Source organism: Struthio camelus, chromosome 1, assembly GCF_040807025.1.
Source record: "Struthio camelus isolate bStrCam1 chromosome 1, bStrCam1.hap1, whole genome shotgun sequence".
Taxonomy (NCBI): Eukaryota; Metazoa; Chordata; class Aves; order Struthioniformes; family Struthionidae; genus Struthio; species Struthio camelus.
Window position 1 is genome coordinate 40,653,271 of NC_090942.1, and position 16,775 is coordinate 40,670,045.

Consider the following 16,775-nt stretch of genomic DNA (forward strand, 5'->3'; position numbering starts at 1 on the left):
AGGTAACCTTTCATGAAGGGAAATTTTACTTTTCATTAAATAGAGAAAACCGGAGAGAAAAGATGATTTTCATCTTTTTGAATAGGAAAGGTAACTTGCTTATAAATTGACTATAAAAATTGAAATTAATAAATCCCTGTTTTCATTTCTACAATAAGAGAGTACAGAAGGTCTAAAGATCTTCCTCCACCTGCACATGGGATTTTTAAAACAGCTCTACAAATGTAATCCTTTATTGTCAATCCTAATATTGTCAATATTAGAAATGATGCAACCTCCGGCTGGTATGCAGCCTTTCCTGGCAGCAGGGATGAAATGGCTGGTGGTTGCTCCAGGAGCTACCATACTTTGAGTATTTTGCCATTACAATGACAACCGCCCCCAGGGAATTTCTCTTTGGGGGTGTATCACTTAAGGCAGGGCACTACTGGTCCTTCCCAGCCGCTTCCCTCACAGTTTGCCATGTCCTGAAAGCTTTCCCTCAGCAGTGTCTCCCGACCCCAGCTCAGAATCGGCATAAATGGTCCTGGGGAGGGAGCATGGAGCCCTGCTTCCCACCACCGCTGCTCACTAACCCACCTCCTAAGGGCGAGAGGAAGTATCTGCTTCCTCCTAGTCGAGACCCCCCTCCCTCTCCTGACCCCAGGTATGGGCTAGGGCAAATCCAGCCATGTGAAGAAACAAGGGGAATGCAGTTCCCTGCTAAATACCAACAAAGAAGGCCGCGGTGGAAAGGGCACAGGACAACACCTGCTACAATCGCTACAGTGAGGCTACTGCTTCACGCTGCTGCTGCTGCTGTGAGGAAGGGCTGGGAGGCAGGGAAAGAGCTCGCAGGGGTTGTCTGTGAGGCAGAAGAAAAAGGGCTCCAGGTGACGACGGGCCATTGAAAAGGTGCTGATGGTGGTGAGCGGCTGGATAGGGGTGCGAGGGGGAAGGGAACGAAGGAAGTTTGGGATTTATTTCCTTTTCATTTAAGTAGGTGTGGGCAGGGTGATTGGAGGGGTCACCCTTAGGCGGTTTAACAAGAAATGCGTTATGGCTACCTCCTAAAAATGTGTGCAATACATTGCAGTTTCAGCAGACTTCATAGGAATTACAGTATCGGCTCAAACAGGAATCAAATAACAACTGGAGCTGTGGTTATTCACTTTCACAAGAGGCAAGATATTTCCTCCTGTTGTGCTGTGAGCTGCAGTTTAAAGGCATACCTTCCCGTATGTGGCCATAGTCAGCAATGAGTGAAGCAATCTCTGCTTACACAGGTTTCTAGAACTTTGTTTACAAGGAAGAATTCCATACAGTACTTTTCAGAGATAGGACCGCCAGACTAAACACCTAAATTTCACGTTTAAAATTATTCCTTGGCTGCGGTCTCCCTCACTGTATTGCTGTATGGATAACATTTTTCATATAGTTTTGTGCTGTTTCGAAGGGTGGGGATCATGTGACCAAATGTAGCTGTCAGGTCTTCTAGCGTGATTTATCTCATCCTAAAATAGACGTCTAGTTCGGATGTGGACACCTACTTACTAGCGGTCTAAAGTTTGGTGAGGTGATCCCATCTAAAATGTTTGCACAGTGTAGCTGCCGGCTCTCTTAACTGACAGTGGCATTGCCTGAACAAATGTGGCTTCTCTTTGTAGCCACAGGCTTGGTTCATTAAAGTTTGTGTAATGAGCTTCCTAAAAGAACAAAAGTGAACCAAACTAATGATCTAGACATGGGCTGAGAGGCAAACTGGGGAGAAGAAAAGCAGTGGTTAGGAATACTGTGGAGAACATGCATTTAATCCCTGTTGCTAGAAACTGGAAGGAAAAGGGTCTTGTATCTGCTATCCTTCTGCCTACAGTGGTGCTGGGGGGCTTTGGAGGGAGCAAGCTCCACCCCTTGGTTGTGGTGACTGGCACAGAAGGTACAAAGCTAAATCCTTAACAAAGGGACTTGGGAATACTGCTGACACTTTACTTTTCCAGGTCCCAAGTGGAGATCCCCTATGTTAATGGATACGGGAGTTCCCTAGGTTTTCTATCCACATCCGAGAGCTGGCTCTTAGTCGATCAATTTTATTATGTAAGACAGCTTGAGCTGGGTTCCTCCAAGAAGGGACCCCGCTTCTTGCAATCCCTGGATTTTTATCTCCTTACAATCTAATCACCCCATTCCCTTAGTCCAATCAGTGAATTAGAGTCAGGGGTCTTTCTCCTTTTCATTGGTCTGCTTCTTCTCTCCGGGTGGTGTCCAACTCTTCCTTGATTTATGACTTTTGTTTTTGTTCCTCAACTTGGAAACACTTGAAACATGTAGTAGAACATGTTCCTTCCCACGTCTCCTTTATCGGGTCATCGGGCTGATGGGTCAAACATTACTAGGGCAGTCTATCTTGTTTAATACTATTGTTATATTTAAGAATACATATTGGTTTTGGTCCAACTCTAGTTTTAACTTTTAACTCATGCACTAATATTAACTCTTAAACAGCATGTATAACTACTTCTATTACACCTACAGACCCACTCAGCTGTGGCACCACACAAAGGGTGTCTAAAGTATCTGGATGCCAAACTGCTGAAGCTCCTGAAATACGCTTTCTGCCACTGTGTATTGTAGGATCAACTGAATTTCAATGGTGCCTTGCTGCTTGTGCCTAGATCCTAGTGGGACTTGCAATTTAAGCATTTCTCCCTGTGTCTTGCTTCAAAGATTTAATCCTTTGAGCCTGTCCAGAATACTTGGACTCTAGGCCTTGAACAAATCATGAAGAAAAGAAAGAAGTAATTCAGATCCACATTAGGATCTCTCTTTTTTCTTGATGTGGAGTAAGAATTTAAACCTAGCTGTTTCAAGAGAGTGCCCTCAGATCACAAAGGGAGGAGCTACTTTGTGTAAGGCCCTTCCTACTGGAAATGTTCTAGCTGAATGCTTGTTCAGCCAGGGTGCCCTTGAAGAGCAAGCATGAGGGGTGGGACCTGAAAGAGTCCATGCTCTAAAGACTACCTAATTCCAGAGTTGATCTCTCCGTATCTCCTGTTGACATTGTTCCACCTAATATAAAAAGAATCACATTATAGGTATGAGACCGTCTCCTGTCCCAGATGAGTATTCTAACAACGGTGCTATATAAAGTTCAAAGAACCCCGATTTGGTACTTAGCAGTGGAAGAAACAGATAAGTCAGGGTCAGTACAACTACAGGTGACTGTTAAACTACTGGCAGGAGAATGAGGAAGTAACTGTGAATATTGCTGTTTGACCAACAGAAAGCCACACATTTCTTTACAGGTATTTAGAAATACTAATTGTGGATTGCAAGGCAGGAATTTCTTAAGATTTTTGTCTCTTCCCTGTTGGTGACTGAATAATTCTGGTTACTAAAGTCAATTTACAAATGAGAGGATTAAAAACTTGAGGAAGGCAAATCTAGATCTGAAGACTAAAGGTTTTAGCTGCATTTATCATGAAGAGGTTGAGACCTTTACTACAAGCTATGGTACTTAGGTGTCCCTTTGCCTTGTTACTTATTGCCCCCAACAGAGGTCAGATAAGATCTGAAGACCTGAATTTCAAAGTCTAGTAAAAAAAGGCCAGCTTTCAATGTCATTTATCTGCTTTTGGTAGTGCAGTTTCCCTGTGCCCACTGGATAAACTGTACAAACTGTACCTCAAAGTTTTCCAGGTTAGCTGTAAAACCCACATGCTCATATTAGTTCTACCATGAAAGCAAGAACAATATGTAGGCACTGTAGTGCAGAGGGTATTTTATGCTTCATCATTTAGGGAGAGATTAGCACTCCTGATGAATCAGTCCTTGTCTAAGAAGGCTGCATCTGCAACTTTCCTCCCCAATTATGCCTGCTCGATGCACTATGCAGTCCATCCCACTAGTGAATGGCTCCACAGCCCCACTGCATCCGCATCTCTGATAAACCTAGCTTTGCTTCAGGCACTGTATAAGAATATAGGGCAAACAGCATGACAAGTTTACTCGTATTGATATATGAATGCTATATTGGCATATTTCAGCCCTTGATTAGAAGAAACACCTTTGCAGAGTCAGAGAATAGTTTAGTAGTCATGCCAATTAAAACTTCTTCATCTACTAAGGCTATTTTTGTTAGGCTGTTAACGGTGATAAGTTTATAAAGAATGATAACTGTGCAGTAAAAACAGGACTTTGATTGATAATATCTGATAATACCTATGAGTAGCAGAGTTTAGATAGCCAACTCCCTTTTCAGTAGGTACTGGGACAGAATTTAAAAGGGATTCTTCTGACATAACATTACTCTGTCCTCTTATGGTAAGGTCGTCGTTTCCACACAGTGTAAGAATTTGACATGTTTAGAGTGATGCTGTATGTATTGGGAAATTCCCAAATACCCAAGATTTGGTTTGGATTGCTACAGAGCAGAGGAAGAGGAAGCAAAAGGGGGTGGGGAAAGGTTAAAAAAGAAAGAGAAAAATGCAGGAGAGCTTGCAGTCTCAGTGCTTAGAGACTGTGTGTAGTACATTGACAACATGAAGTCTTTGCTAATCCTTGGGTTTTGCCTCCTACCCCTGGTCGCTCAGGGGAAAATCTATGAAAGGTGTGAGCTGGCAGCAGCTATGAAGCGTCTTGGACTGGATAACTTCCGGGGATACAGCCTGGGACACTGTAAGTCTGCTATCTTATGATTTCCAGAGGGTATACAAGGTAGGAATTACCATTCAACAAACTGTTGAAGTGAACAGGCCTGTGTGAATGCTGGAATTTAGAAGTTAAGAGCCCACTGGGTTAATGCATCTCAGCCGGCACAGACTGCAGGTATTGTCTACAGCTTTTCTCTTTACCATTTCTTTCCCTGTCATTCTTCCACAGTTTAATAAAACTAGCATCATCAGGAAGCTTTTCCTGGAATGAGTCTGTCTCATCACACCTCCCCAGTCCATAACTGCACTGCTTTTACTTACTTCAGTACCTTTCTCTGTCAGTTGTCTGTCTTTTGTGTTGTCTATTCTGAGATGACTGCTGGACCAGGGCAGGAAGATAAAGCTGTAGAGCAAACAGGAGGCCAGGCGGAGGCACTGTTATCAGAGGGAGCATCGACAGGAGTACCTCCAGGCTTGCTTGGTGTGGATTATTAGAAATAGTAATGAAAGAGAAGAGACACTGGTCAGGCTGTTCTGGAAAGCTCAGTCAGGAAGAAAAAAGGGGCTCCTAAAGACATGGAGTAGTGTCCTCAGGTGAGGGGAAGGGTGAAGATGTCTTTTCTCTGAGGGGAAGTGATAATAGACTATTGTTAAACCAATTTCCTTTTAAGGGAAGCATATAATTTTTCTCATCCAGAATCTAGACAGCAATCTACATTTTGACCACACAGTGTCCACATTTCAAAGAATCACTGTCCTCATCCTTCCTCCTTTTTGCTGCCCTAACACAGATACAGTGACGTGTAAATGGGACAAAATAGGGCAGTTAAGTCACACGAAGGGAAAGCTAAAGCCTTGATCATGGCCCCTCACCAAAATCTCTGTTTCTGCTTTGATCAGTGACATATACATGTAGCTGAAATAAACCTTGTTAAAGTGAGCAGGTAATTGTGCAGAGAATCTCACAGGAGTGTGCCTCATGGCAGAGCTACATGAGCACCTGTTTGGCTATGTCTGCACTGTTTGCCAAAAGCATCCTCAGGGGGCTACGTTTGAGACCAGCTTTACTTGCTATGGCTATTGCAAGCTTCAAAGCGTCATAGGAGCTGCCCCTTCCAGAACATACCCTGCCAGCCAAAGTTCACCCACTAGGTCAGCATCCCGCGAGATATGTGGACTAAGGCCACCCACAGTCATATGGGCAGGAGCCACAAAAGAAACAAGGTACTCCAGAGAGTACCAGCATAATCTTTGGTAGATCTTTATTCCCGTTCCTGATGTCTGCACTTGCACCCTTAGAAGTAAAAATTAGGGCATTAATGGTGGTAAAAATGCCCCAACACTGCATTGGCTTCCCAAGTTTCCTTTGTGAAATCTTACTTGAGCTTCATTCTTGCCTGGGTAAAGGATAGCACTGATTAAAAACAGTCAGAACCATGCGATGCTGTGGACATGGTAGTACTTCTTTCAGTTTCTGTAGTAATGTTTATTGGGCTTGATTTGTGCTTCTGTATGAAAAGCAATTTACAGAAGCCTATTTGAATTTATTTCAAGAGCAGAGATCCCATGTTGGGGTTTCTTAAGACATTCTGAAGTTAAGACATACTACATGTGGGGGTTTTTTTTCATATATAGTTGCATTAGAATAAAAGAAACCCCATCTGTTATGGGCATTCTTTATGCAATCATCTTTTAACAAAGAGATGAGATGGGGTGATATCCAGATCAAAAAAAGTAATAGTCCTTCTGTTTGTTTGTTTGTGTTTTTAAACGAAACTTTGACAGGGGTGTGTGCAGCAAAATTTGAGAGCGGCTTTGACACAAGGGCCATAAACCGTAACCGTGATGGAAGTACTGACTATGGGATTTTACAGATCAACAGCCGTTGGTGGTGCAATGATGGTAGGACCTCAAGGGCCAAGAACGCGTGCAATATCTCGTGCTCAGGTGAGCTCAGTATAATGTTCTGAGGTGATACCATGATGGGCTGCCCTTTCACATTCCAGTTGCAAATAGATACGTGAAGGATGGTTACAGCCCTATCTTAAAAAACAAAGCAAAACAAAATTCAAGCCCCTTCTTCCTCCCTCAAAAGGGAGATTTGCAGTGTGGTAGGGAAAGGTTTCTTTACAGTAGGAAGTATACTGCCCTTTTCGTCCGCCTTTATGTTCCTTTAGCAAAAAGATTTCCATAGATGCCAGTTATTAATTAGTAGTTATGACCTGAGAAAATTTAATTTTACCTTAAAGGCAGTGAGAGCTTGACCCCTTGCAAAACACTGGCCCAAATGCCAGTCTTGCCAACTCTCTTTGTATTAAAAAGAAGTACTATAATACTTCATACCTGAGAAGTACTGTCCACTTGAGATCTAGTTCATGCAATGTAAGGGGTAGGGAACTTTTGCTTCCTGAGAGCTGATTAGGTAAGGAGTCACATCTAAGGATGTATTTGAAGACTATTAAAGTAAAAATATGAAAAGAAAAAAAATGTTGACCTTTTTTCCTCCTTCTCTTTTTAAGCACTGTTGAGCTCAGACATAACAGCGTCTGTAAACTGCGCAAAGAGGGTTGTCAGCGATAAAAATGGCATGAATGCATGGTAGGTTTCAATGGGTTAAAAAGGTTAAACTGCATTTGTAGAGCAAATTAAGACAATTGAGAGAGGGAATATCACTCATTTTCACATAACCAAGTTTAGAAAGAACAAGCACATAGTAGCAGTTGCTTGCATACATATTTCAATTTAAAACACCTAAACTGAGGATCAGTTGGCAGTACATTACAACTGTGGAATCCTCAATGTTCTTAAAACTGTGATGTGCATCAAACACTTCATAACAATATTAGCAGAGTAGGAATATTGTCTCAGCTTTCTACTCTGAAAACTTTAGTACTGGACTGTAAGAGAACCTATTCATTGTTGAATAAAAATGACATAAATAAATATGGCATGCATGTAACTAGTTTTGATTTTATTGACTGCCAAGTGAAGAGTAAGTCTTCTTAATCTGCTTTAACAAAGCCAAGTGCTCTATTTAAATTTACTACTCTCACAGAATAAAATAGCGCAAAGAGCAGTCCAATCTGTAGCCTTAGGTATACTGTAAGTTTCTAAATCAGGCATACTTAACTGTGCCTCTCTCTCAGGTTTTGCTGCCTTCAGTTTTATTAAGTCATCTCTGGAGCTGGCACTTCCTTTTTAATTTCCATGTCACCTGCTGGCAAGTGTTTTAGGGCCAACTTTAATGGTTGTGTCTAGCACAGAAGACTAAACCTCACCTACCTCTGATGGAATATAATTCGCATTTCACTGTATCTCAGAAAGATGGAGTTTTCTAAATAGACTGTTCTAATTGTTGAACATCTGGGGCTTCTGGAGTCCAAATTCCAATGTAACAAATCCATTATCTCATAGGATTTCTTTACAATCTATACCAGCAGTCTCGCATACTCTGAATAATTCAGAGGGGATGTGAGGGGAACTGAAATCCTCTTTTTACAGTAGGAATTGCCCCCTCCATCTGGTGACAAAGGAAATGGCCATTTTAAATTATTGGTAAGACAGAGCTTTTGATTAAAAACTGCAGGGATTTTTTATTCTGCCTGGTATTGAATCATGATACAAAGAAGCAAGTCATTGATAGAGGCAGCTGGCAGTCAGTGGATAGTGTGTTTTTAGCCAGCTTGCAGGAAACTTTTGGGAAGCGGCAAATTACTTGACATATAAACTGGTCTTCTGCAGAAGTTAGCTCTGTATGCAAATCAGAGTTACTAAGAAAAGCCCTTCTGTACTGACTTCCGAGCTTGCCACCATTAATTGTCCTGATCTTCCTCTGTTCAGGAAAGCGTGGAAAAAGCACTGCAAAGGAAGGGATGTCTCCCAGTGGATCAGAGGCTGCAGACTATGAGGCACTGGTGTTTAGCAGAGCTTATTCTCCGTTCAGGTGAACAACTTCCACACAAAGCAAACCTTTCTCCAACATGCTTCTTTGTAGAGTTGATTGTGATCAAAATAAAATTCAGGCGAATTACTGCAACACGGCTAATTCATGAAGAGTCAGTGTTTTATTGCTGGCTGATGACATGGCTGATACTTCCACCCAGCTGCCTGGCTTGCGTTCCGTACCGCTTGTTTGGCATTTTTGTAGCAGCGTAGACATGAGCATAAACCAAATCTGTTTTAACTGAAATCTTGTTGTTCGGTTTTGTGACTGCGTACTAATATGATATTTGCTTGACAGCTTAAATGTATTAATCATTAAAATATACCTGCATATGGTTTTCCAGTGGTTATTATATTTCATTTTTTATTGCCAGTATAGTTTCATATCCACAACCCTTAGAAGTAGTTCTTAATGATGGACACATAAATGCTTTCTCTTTTGAGAAAATACATCAGGCAACTATACGTTTTCCAACTTCCTCTATACAGGCCCGGTTAGGCAAGGTCATTTTGCCTTGACGCAAATATGTAGGTATTACAACTACATCATTTATCAAGCGGAGGGAGTCACCTACTAGCAAACGCGCAGGTCAGGCGGCGGGCGGTACGCCTCACACACCCATCCATCCCCTCTGAATTATATTAAGGCGCTTTCAGGTAGGAGCACTGCGAGGGGGCAGAGGCGACCCGGCTCTGTCCGGCTTGCCGACGCCTTGCCGCCGCCACCGCTAGGAAGGGGATCAGCTTGGCGGGAGACCGCACTGAGCCGGAAAACAGAGGCTGCCTCCAAGCATCACCGTCGATCGCCTCTCCTAGCCGGTGTCGAAAGCAGCACGGACGGAGCAAAGCGCCCGCGTCGGCCGGGCAGCTCGGCGGACAGCAAAGGCACATCCGCCCCTTCTCTGGCCCGCCCCGCCCCAACGGCCGCCACCGCCGCAAACCGGCCGCGCCGAGCGCGCGCCCCGCCCCGCCCCGCCCCACGTGCCGCCCGCGCGCCCCCTCCCCCGGCGCCTCCCCTCGGGCCGCGGCGCGCGCGGCGCCCCCCCCCGCCCCACCACCACCACCACCCGCCACTCCCCACTCCTTTCCCCGCCCCGCCCTGCTCGCCACGCCGCGGCGACGTCAGCGCGTTTGCCGGAAGCGGGGGAGCATGGGCGGTAACGGGCGGGCAACCGCCGTGGGGCCGGCGCTGCCGCTGCCGCCGCCGAGGCTGGGCTGCGCCTGGGCCGGGGCCTGGGCCTGGGCCTGGCCTCGCTGCTGCGGGGCGGAGGGGGGTGGGGGGGGCTGAGCGCGGGCGGCGCGGCTCAGGCGGCGCCTCCTCCTCCGGTGCAATATGTTTAAGAGAATGGCTGAGTTCGGGCCTGACTCCGGGGGCAGAGTGAAGGTGCCGCTGCCGGGGGTGGGGGGGGGGGGGGGGGGGAGGAGGAGAGAAGGCCGGTAACGGCCGCGGGGCGGCGCGCGCTGCCCGCCAGCCGCCCGGTAACGGCCGCGGGCGGCAGCGCGGGCTGGCGCGGCCGGGGAAGCTCCAGCTTGTGCGCTGAGCCGCAGGCTCGGCTAAAGAGTGGAGTACTTCGGGCTGGAAGGAGCTGCTAAGTACACGCTTTTCAAAGCGACGAGTTCTGGGTTGTTTTGGGGTTGTCTTTGTTGTTGTTTTTTTCCTGGAATGCTAAACAACGTGGGTTTTTTTTCCTTTTTCTTTTTTTTTTTTTTCCCGCTCCCTCCCTTCTCTCCCCCGCCCCCGGCAGGGCGTTACTATCGTGAAGCCAATAGTGTATGGAAATGTTGCGCGGTATTTTGGAAAGAAAAGAGAAGAAGATGGTCACACTCATCAATGGACGGTTTATGTAAAGCCTTACAGAAATGAGGTAGGTAGACGGGACCAGGTTCACAGAGCGGCTTGGGTGCGTTGATCCTGTATATTGCCCTTGTTCTTAGGTAACTATATTAAAAAAGCGTTGCTTGTAATGGTTAATTAATTTATTTATCTGCTCAGTCTTGTAGGTGCTTGAACTTGTGCTTATTTTTATGCAGCTTTAATAGGCTTCTCAAAGTTAGAGCAATTTTACAAATAATTGTTCCTGCTAGTTTTCTCTTTGTGTGTGTTAAAGTATACTTGATTGCTGACGTTATTTTGATTGCAGAAAGAAATGCCATTGTCATCTTGGACTTACAGTGATAGAGGAGGAAAAACGCTCATGGAATAGTGTACCCCGTTAATCTTTAGTACTATGGAGTAGAGCAATATAGTGTAGAAATGAATTAGGATTCAAAAAAAAAGGCAGAACTTGATGAAAGGACAGAAGGGTGTTTGGGAAGAAGAAGAGAGAGAACCATTTTCATTTTATGTTTTTGGAGTGATCTCATAAGTGAGGAGGGAAATCACAGAACATTTATAGGGACAAAATATTGAAGGACATACGTGGTATTATGATCCCTTGGATTTACATGCTTACTTTTTCCCCTATTTTTAAAGGTAGCCACGCCAGTAGAAATGACAGGCATGTGGGACTGATGAATAAAGTCATTTAGTATGCTATGTAAATAATCACAAATAACTTATTTCCCATTTTAGGATATGTCTGCCTATGTGAAGAAAATTCAATTCAAGTTACACGAAAGCTATGGCAATCCTTTAAGAGGTAGGTTCTGCGTTTTGGCATTTGTTTCTAGATCTAGGATTTTGATTAGTTCCACTGAGGCTCTATCACCCGTTTTAATGCTTCTTTTTTCTTGTTGCAGTTGTTACCAAACCACCGTATGAAATCGCTGAAACAGGCTGGGGTGAATTTGAAATAATCATTAAGATATTTTTCATTGATCCAAATGAAAGACCTGTAAGTATTTCTTTCAGACTTCTGATAATGCTTAACTAATTATGATGATATGTCAAAATATATCCCATTAACCATGGAAATAATGTGCCCTCTTCTTGTATGAATTATATTTAGTGGTTGACCATGATCTCTGATTTCTGTGCTTTCCTGCTGGGTAGGGTGTTCATAGGGGCTTTTCCTGTGTTTGGTTTCTCTGATGTTTCCTAATACATGAACGCATGTTGCACCTTATCTGGGTTGAGCACTTATTGAGGGTTTCTTTGCCATGTGGCTTCCTAGTTATAGGATATTAGGATATTTAAATATCTTAAAGATTTGTATGTCTCTCAAATTTGGCCAAAATCGGTCAGAAAGCAACAGAGTTTTTACTGGCCTCTTTCCTAAGAAAACCAGGTTAAGACGCTTACAGTTATATAAAGCGTTAGAATTAATTTTGTCTTTCTTAATTGCATAACTACTGATGTTAGACTAGAAGGGACTTTCTGCGTTATCATGCTCAGTTGCATTCAGACTTGTCATTATTAATTTCATTCACGGTTTGATCAAGCTGGCCTGCAGTTGATTTGGTGTTTTTGTCTTTGCTTCTCTTTTGAGAAGGCTGTTTTAGAACCTGCCCAATCTGAGGAGTAGAAGCCTTTTCATTCCAACCTAGCTTTTTAGTGCATACTCATTTACTTCTGAGTCACAGTTATCTGAAGGATGTAAGCCACAAGCAGTGCTAAGAGAATTTTTTTTAAAGGGGGCGTAATCAGGAATAATCAGATCAAATGGCTAGGTTATCTGTCCTCTCCTTCCCTGGCAGGAAAGATCAAGGGGAAGTAAGCACTGAATCTCTTCCATGGTAATTCATAGGTCTGCTTGTGGAAGGAACAGAACTGTTGGCTGGCTGCGTGTGTCGGCCCCCTCCCCAGGTCATAGTCGGGGTTATCAGAGGCTCACCAGAGTCAGAGTGGGCTTGTGTTCATTTCTGTCTCTTGTACTGTAAGTGACAGTAATGGAGATTAATTTCTCCCTGTAGAGAGAAATTCCAGTGAAAAGACGTTCAGAGATTCTGTGATAGTATTTTCCTGTTCGCTTGTTGGTTTGGTTTCCCACAAGAAGGGATGATACGGTCCTAGAAAGCACTTTCTAACTAATTTCGTGGCAAAGTCTGTGTAAACTAAAATCATCTCTTCTATTTGGAAATGTTTAAAAGGAGGTATTTTAAAAAGATTTTATACATTAATCCTAAACCACTAGTTTTTGTTTTAGATTCCACTCGCTCAGACATTTTTTTTTTTTTTAGATTTCAAGCAGACTTTGGACCACTAACATGTTTAATAAAGAATATTTAGTTTAAGCAATTTTACTGAAATTATAGAACAGAGTAATTTTTTCATTCCTAAAAGATTTTTAAATTATATACAATCATGTAGGAAGAGCAAGTAGCACTTATTTTCATTTGGAACACTCTTTGTATTTCTCTCCAGTTGTAAAGCTAATAAATTTGTGGGTTGTTTTTTTTTTTTAATAGGTAACCTTGTATCATTTGCTGAAGCTTTTCCAGTCTGACACCAATGCCATCTTGGGGAAGAAAACTGTAGTTTCTGAATTCTATGATGAAATGGTATGAAAATGGTTAATGTAATCTTCACTTTATTTTGAAAGAGTATTAGTGATTCCATGTATCTTTTTCTCCTTCATTAGATATTTCAAGATCCTACTGCAATGATGCAGCAGCTGTTAACAACGTCTCGTCAACTAACACTAGGTGCTTATAAGCATGAAACGGAGTGTAAGTTCAAAATAATAATATAGTAAATTTAGACATAGAAAAGTGGTGGTAGTAGTACAACAGATTTGGCTGCTGCTAGAAAGTGATTTTTTTTTGCATGAAATAAGCTTCAACTTTTGTCAAGATTGTAATACTTATTTGAAAATTTTTGAAGATTTTTAGATCTGTTTGCCTGCTGGAAGTAAAGTAATCATGCCTTAAGAATATAAGGAGTGATGGCAGGATCTATGCCTAGTTTAACATCTTTGAAATGAGTTAAAACAGAATAAATTCAGGCCAACGTGTTTGATGTAAAAAGTGTGTTTATCTCAGTGGTATGTTTGCTACCTGCAGGTAAGGATTAGACTTTAGCGCCGAAATATGAAACATTCTGTATTCATACAGTGAAAGCAGCAGGCCCTTTGGAATAAAGGGTAGTGTCTGGAAGTTCTTCCAGTCGAACCCTTTAACTGTAGGTCGTTTCATAACAGACTACTTTGGTATAGCTTAATGTTCTCTGTCTCCTTCATATCTAATTTATCTTTAAATGTAAAACAGAAACTTCAAGGAAACTAAGGAAATCAAATGAAAATACATTTGTTTATAAAATAGTGTATTTAGTAATGATTTCATCCATGATCTTCTGAGTTTGGTCTGTTATCTTCTACTATCAAAAAGCAAATACAGTGTTTATTGAGCCCAAATCCCACCTTGTTAGTTACAAACTCTAATACTGTTATTCTAGTCATTTGTCCTTTGGCTTATCTACATGTTCCCCTGACAACGGATTTCAAATATTTTTAGGCGCTGAGTACCTAGACGAAAATGAGGGCCTATAAATTCAGGGTTCTAATCTGCCTTGTGTCTAGTAGGGTGTGTGGATGTGTGAACTATGTAAACTTTCTACCTTAGTTCTACCAGTTTTAAGGTGGAATTTTTTTTTGTTATATTGCATGTCATTATGGTTTTGAGTAGAAGACAACATTTTTAATACTTTAAAAAATGTGAACTTAAAGCCTTGTCCAAATTTAAGCATTTTTGTAAAATTTCTGCATATTTCTCCTGGGCACACATAGAAATTACTTGCTGGCTGCTGACAACTTTTTTTTAGTTGTTTTTTTTCTGTGTGTTTCCTTAATGTGCTTCAGTAGCATATTTTCAAACAAAAAATCCAGGATCATCTTGGCACCGTTGATCTATTATTTTACGGTCCACAGTTATGGGACTAGGATGAGGATTAGGAGGGCTGTCCATGGTCTGTGCAGATTTGTTGCCTTGGAAAAGACTTGTTGATACTGACCAAAAACTCGTGCAAGAACAAATAAAAATAAAGCTTTGACTTCCTAATAAAGCAATCTTAGTAGGATGTTTGTAAAAGCAAAGTCTGCCCTGCTAGATCTCCTGGATCCATAGAATTGAACTCCAACCGGAACAGGAAGTGCATTACAGCACATGGAAAAAGGAACTAAGTAGGGAGTTAATTTGTCAGTACTCTGTAACTGTCCATTTCTTTTGCTGTCACCATGTCAATTTCTTCTTATTTAATCTTTAAAAATGTTTTTACTGTGGAAACTGATTTACTGAATTATACAGTTCCATCAGCAAGACTAGGCTAAATGAAGTCACCGAACAAGCTTTTCTCTGCTTTTTTTTATTTTATTTTTTAATTCCAGCTCGTGGAACTTGAAGTGGTATCTGAGAATCTTTGAATCTCTAGGACTAATAGTAATAACTTTTTCAGGACATACATCTAAATTACTGTTATGATTTTTAAAAATATATTTTTAATAATTGGAACTTTTCATTACAGTCACAGTATTTATTTTTCTTTATCATCACCACAGTTGCAGATCTTGAAGTTAAAACTAGGGAGAAGCTGGAAGCTGCCAAAAAGAAAACCAGTTTTGAAATTGCTGAGCTTAAGGAAAGATTAAAAGCAAGTCGTGAAACCATCAACTGTTTAAAGAATGAAATTAGAAAACTTGAAGAAGATGATCAATCTAAAGATATGTGACAAGCATTGACTTCATAAAGAGGCTATACTGAAAATGGAAGGACTTCAATCATGGAACTGTGTGTTCTCTCAAATTCCATACCTGAGACTATATGTATCTATGAATTTCATTTGCAAATGATTGAAGTATGTGGCAATCAATTTTATAAATGGGGGAAAAAAAAAGAAACTTGTATTCCCTTTTTACAGTTAAAAATCTGTGGATATTTACTGGTTTAATTTAAGGAAAAGAAGTCTTGGAGACCAGACTAGTTACTTTTCTTTTTATTGCATTTGAGTGGTAACTTTGTATTAAGTCTTGTATTAGTTTAATGTGATTTTTACAAAATGCAGCTAACGTTTACTTTTTTACTTGTTTTTTCTACTCATTGTTTAGAAACACATCTCTAAAGCTGAAAATAAAATAAGCAGTGTTTCTTTTTTTTTTTTTTTTTTTAATGCCTCTTTCCAGTTTTGGGCTTCAAGAATCATCATAAATAGCTTCCTCTTGAGTTAAGGCAAGGTCGAAATATATGGTATGCAAGTTGTTTAAGTTTGTCAGTTATAGTGACTTCCGTAACTTTTGTCTGCTATCATTATAATTGGAAAAAAGCTTAAAATCAGGAAAATAGGGTTTTAAGTAACTTCTGTCTCTACAAGTTGGAGGAAGATTTTTCTATCCCTACATCTGCCTTAATGCATGTGAATGTATCAACTATAGGGCTCAAGCTTGAAAGCAGGAAATAATTCCTGCCATATTTTGTACATGTTTATTTAATGTATTGTACTGTCTTCATTCTTAAGGAACTAGCAAGTGTTCTCTTGAAAAATCAGTACATGATCTTTTGCTTGGTATGTCTCAACTTCTTTTGTAGACGCAGAAGAGCCTGTAGTGATGGCACTACCTCAAATTTTAGAAAGGCTTGACCATCTATCTGTGCCCTTACTTCAAGATACCACGTTGCAATAAACTCTGCTGCAGAGAATCAAATCTCCCCCCACTGCCATAGAAATTGATGTTATTGGTGCTTTGAGAACAAAGTACTAGTTTATTTATATCTGAGGCTAGTGCTGATGTTTATCATGGTTTGTTAAAGATTCAGATTGAATCTCTCAATGCGGAGAGAGTTTCTTCAATATGAAAAAGTAACTGCTAAAACTCTTGACATATCAGAACTTACTTGGTTTATGGTATTTTTTTATATAAATATATATATAGGTTGAGGAAGATGGGGCTTCTGGTGCGAGAGGTGTCCTTGCGGATCCCTCCAAGCACTATAGACTAGCCAAATTTTTCTGGTGCTCTAACTGGTGCTGTTGCTGACTGATCACACTACACAACCATTTCTACCAGCTTCTAGAGTTTTTCTTGTACCATTGTCCAAGCATGGTAGGTAAGAGCACTCTTGAGTGGGTATATTCAGTTAAAACATAAATGAAAAACAGGTTTGTTTTGCTTGGGTAGGAAGGATTTTTTTTCTATTCCTGTCTGCTCTTTGTTTTCTAACTTAAAAGTCTGAGAATAGAACTTACTTTCACAAGTAGAGAAATTAGCAGCCAAATTATTACTCTCTAAGGGTACTATTTCACAGAATCAAAACTTGTTAACAAAGTCAGTTTTATCT

The 16,775-nt window shown here is 41.3% G+C and overlaps 2 protein-coding genes across 4 annotated transcripts; both read left to right on the top strand.

The window, feature by feature from the left end:
* The first annotated feature begins 633 nt into the window (after positions 1–633).
* Positions 634–8,918, top strand: LYZ (lysozyme). Of its 3 annotated transcripts, none has more exons than XM_068935366.1 (5): positions 634–894; positions 4,569–4,653; positions 6,414–6,575; positions 7,148–7,226; positions 8,469–8,912. In XM_068935366.1, exons 2-5 carry the CDS (start codon positions 4,605–4,607, stop codon positions 8,533–8,535), a joined length of 357 nt encoding a protein of 118 aa, XP_068791467.1. In that variant the 5' UTR covers positions 634–894; positions 4,569–4,604; the 3' UTR covers positions 8,536–8,912. The 3 variants fall into 3 exon arrangements, with proteins under 3 accessions (XP_068791467.1, XP_068791457.1, XP_009670021.1); XM_068935356.1 differs by having other exon boundaries at positions 656–906; positions 8,469–8,918; XM_009671726.2 differs by lacking the exon at positions 634–894 and having other exon boundaries at positions 4,409–4,653; positions 8,469–8,918.
* Positions 8,919–9,716: 798 nt separating this feature from the next.
* On the top strand, positions 9,717–15,596 carry YEATS4 (YEATS domain containing 4). The gene is made up of 7 exons (XM_068935333.1): positions 9,717–9,954; positions 10,316–10,435; positions 11,143–11,209; positions 11,310–11,404; positions 12,918–13,010; positions 13,091–13,178; positions 15,002–15,596. The coding sequence occupies exons 1-7, from the start codon at positions 9,904–9,906 to the stop codon at positions 15,169–15,171; spliced, it is 684 nt and encodes a 227-aa protein (XP_068791434.1). The 5' UTR covers positions 9,717–9,903; the 3' UTR covers positions 15,172–15,596.
* The last annotated feature ends 1,179 nt before the right edge of the window (positions 15,597–16,775 follow it).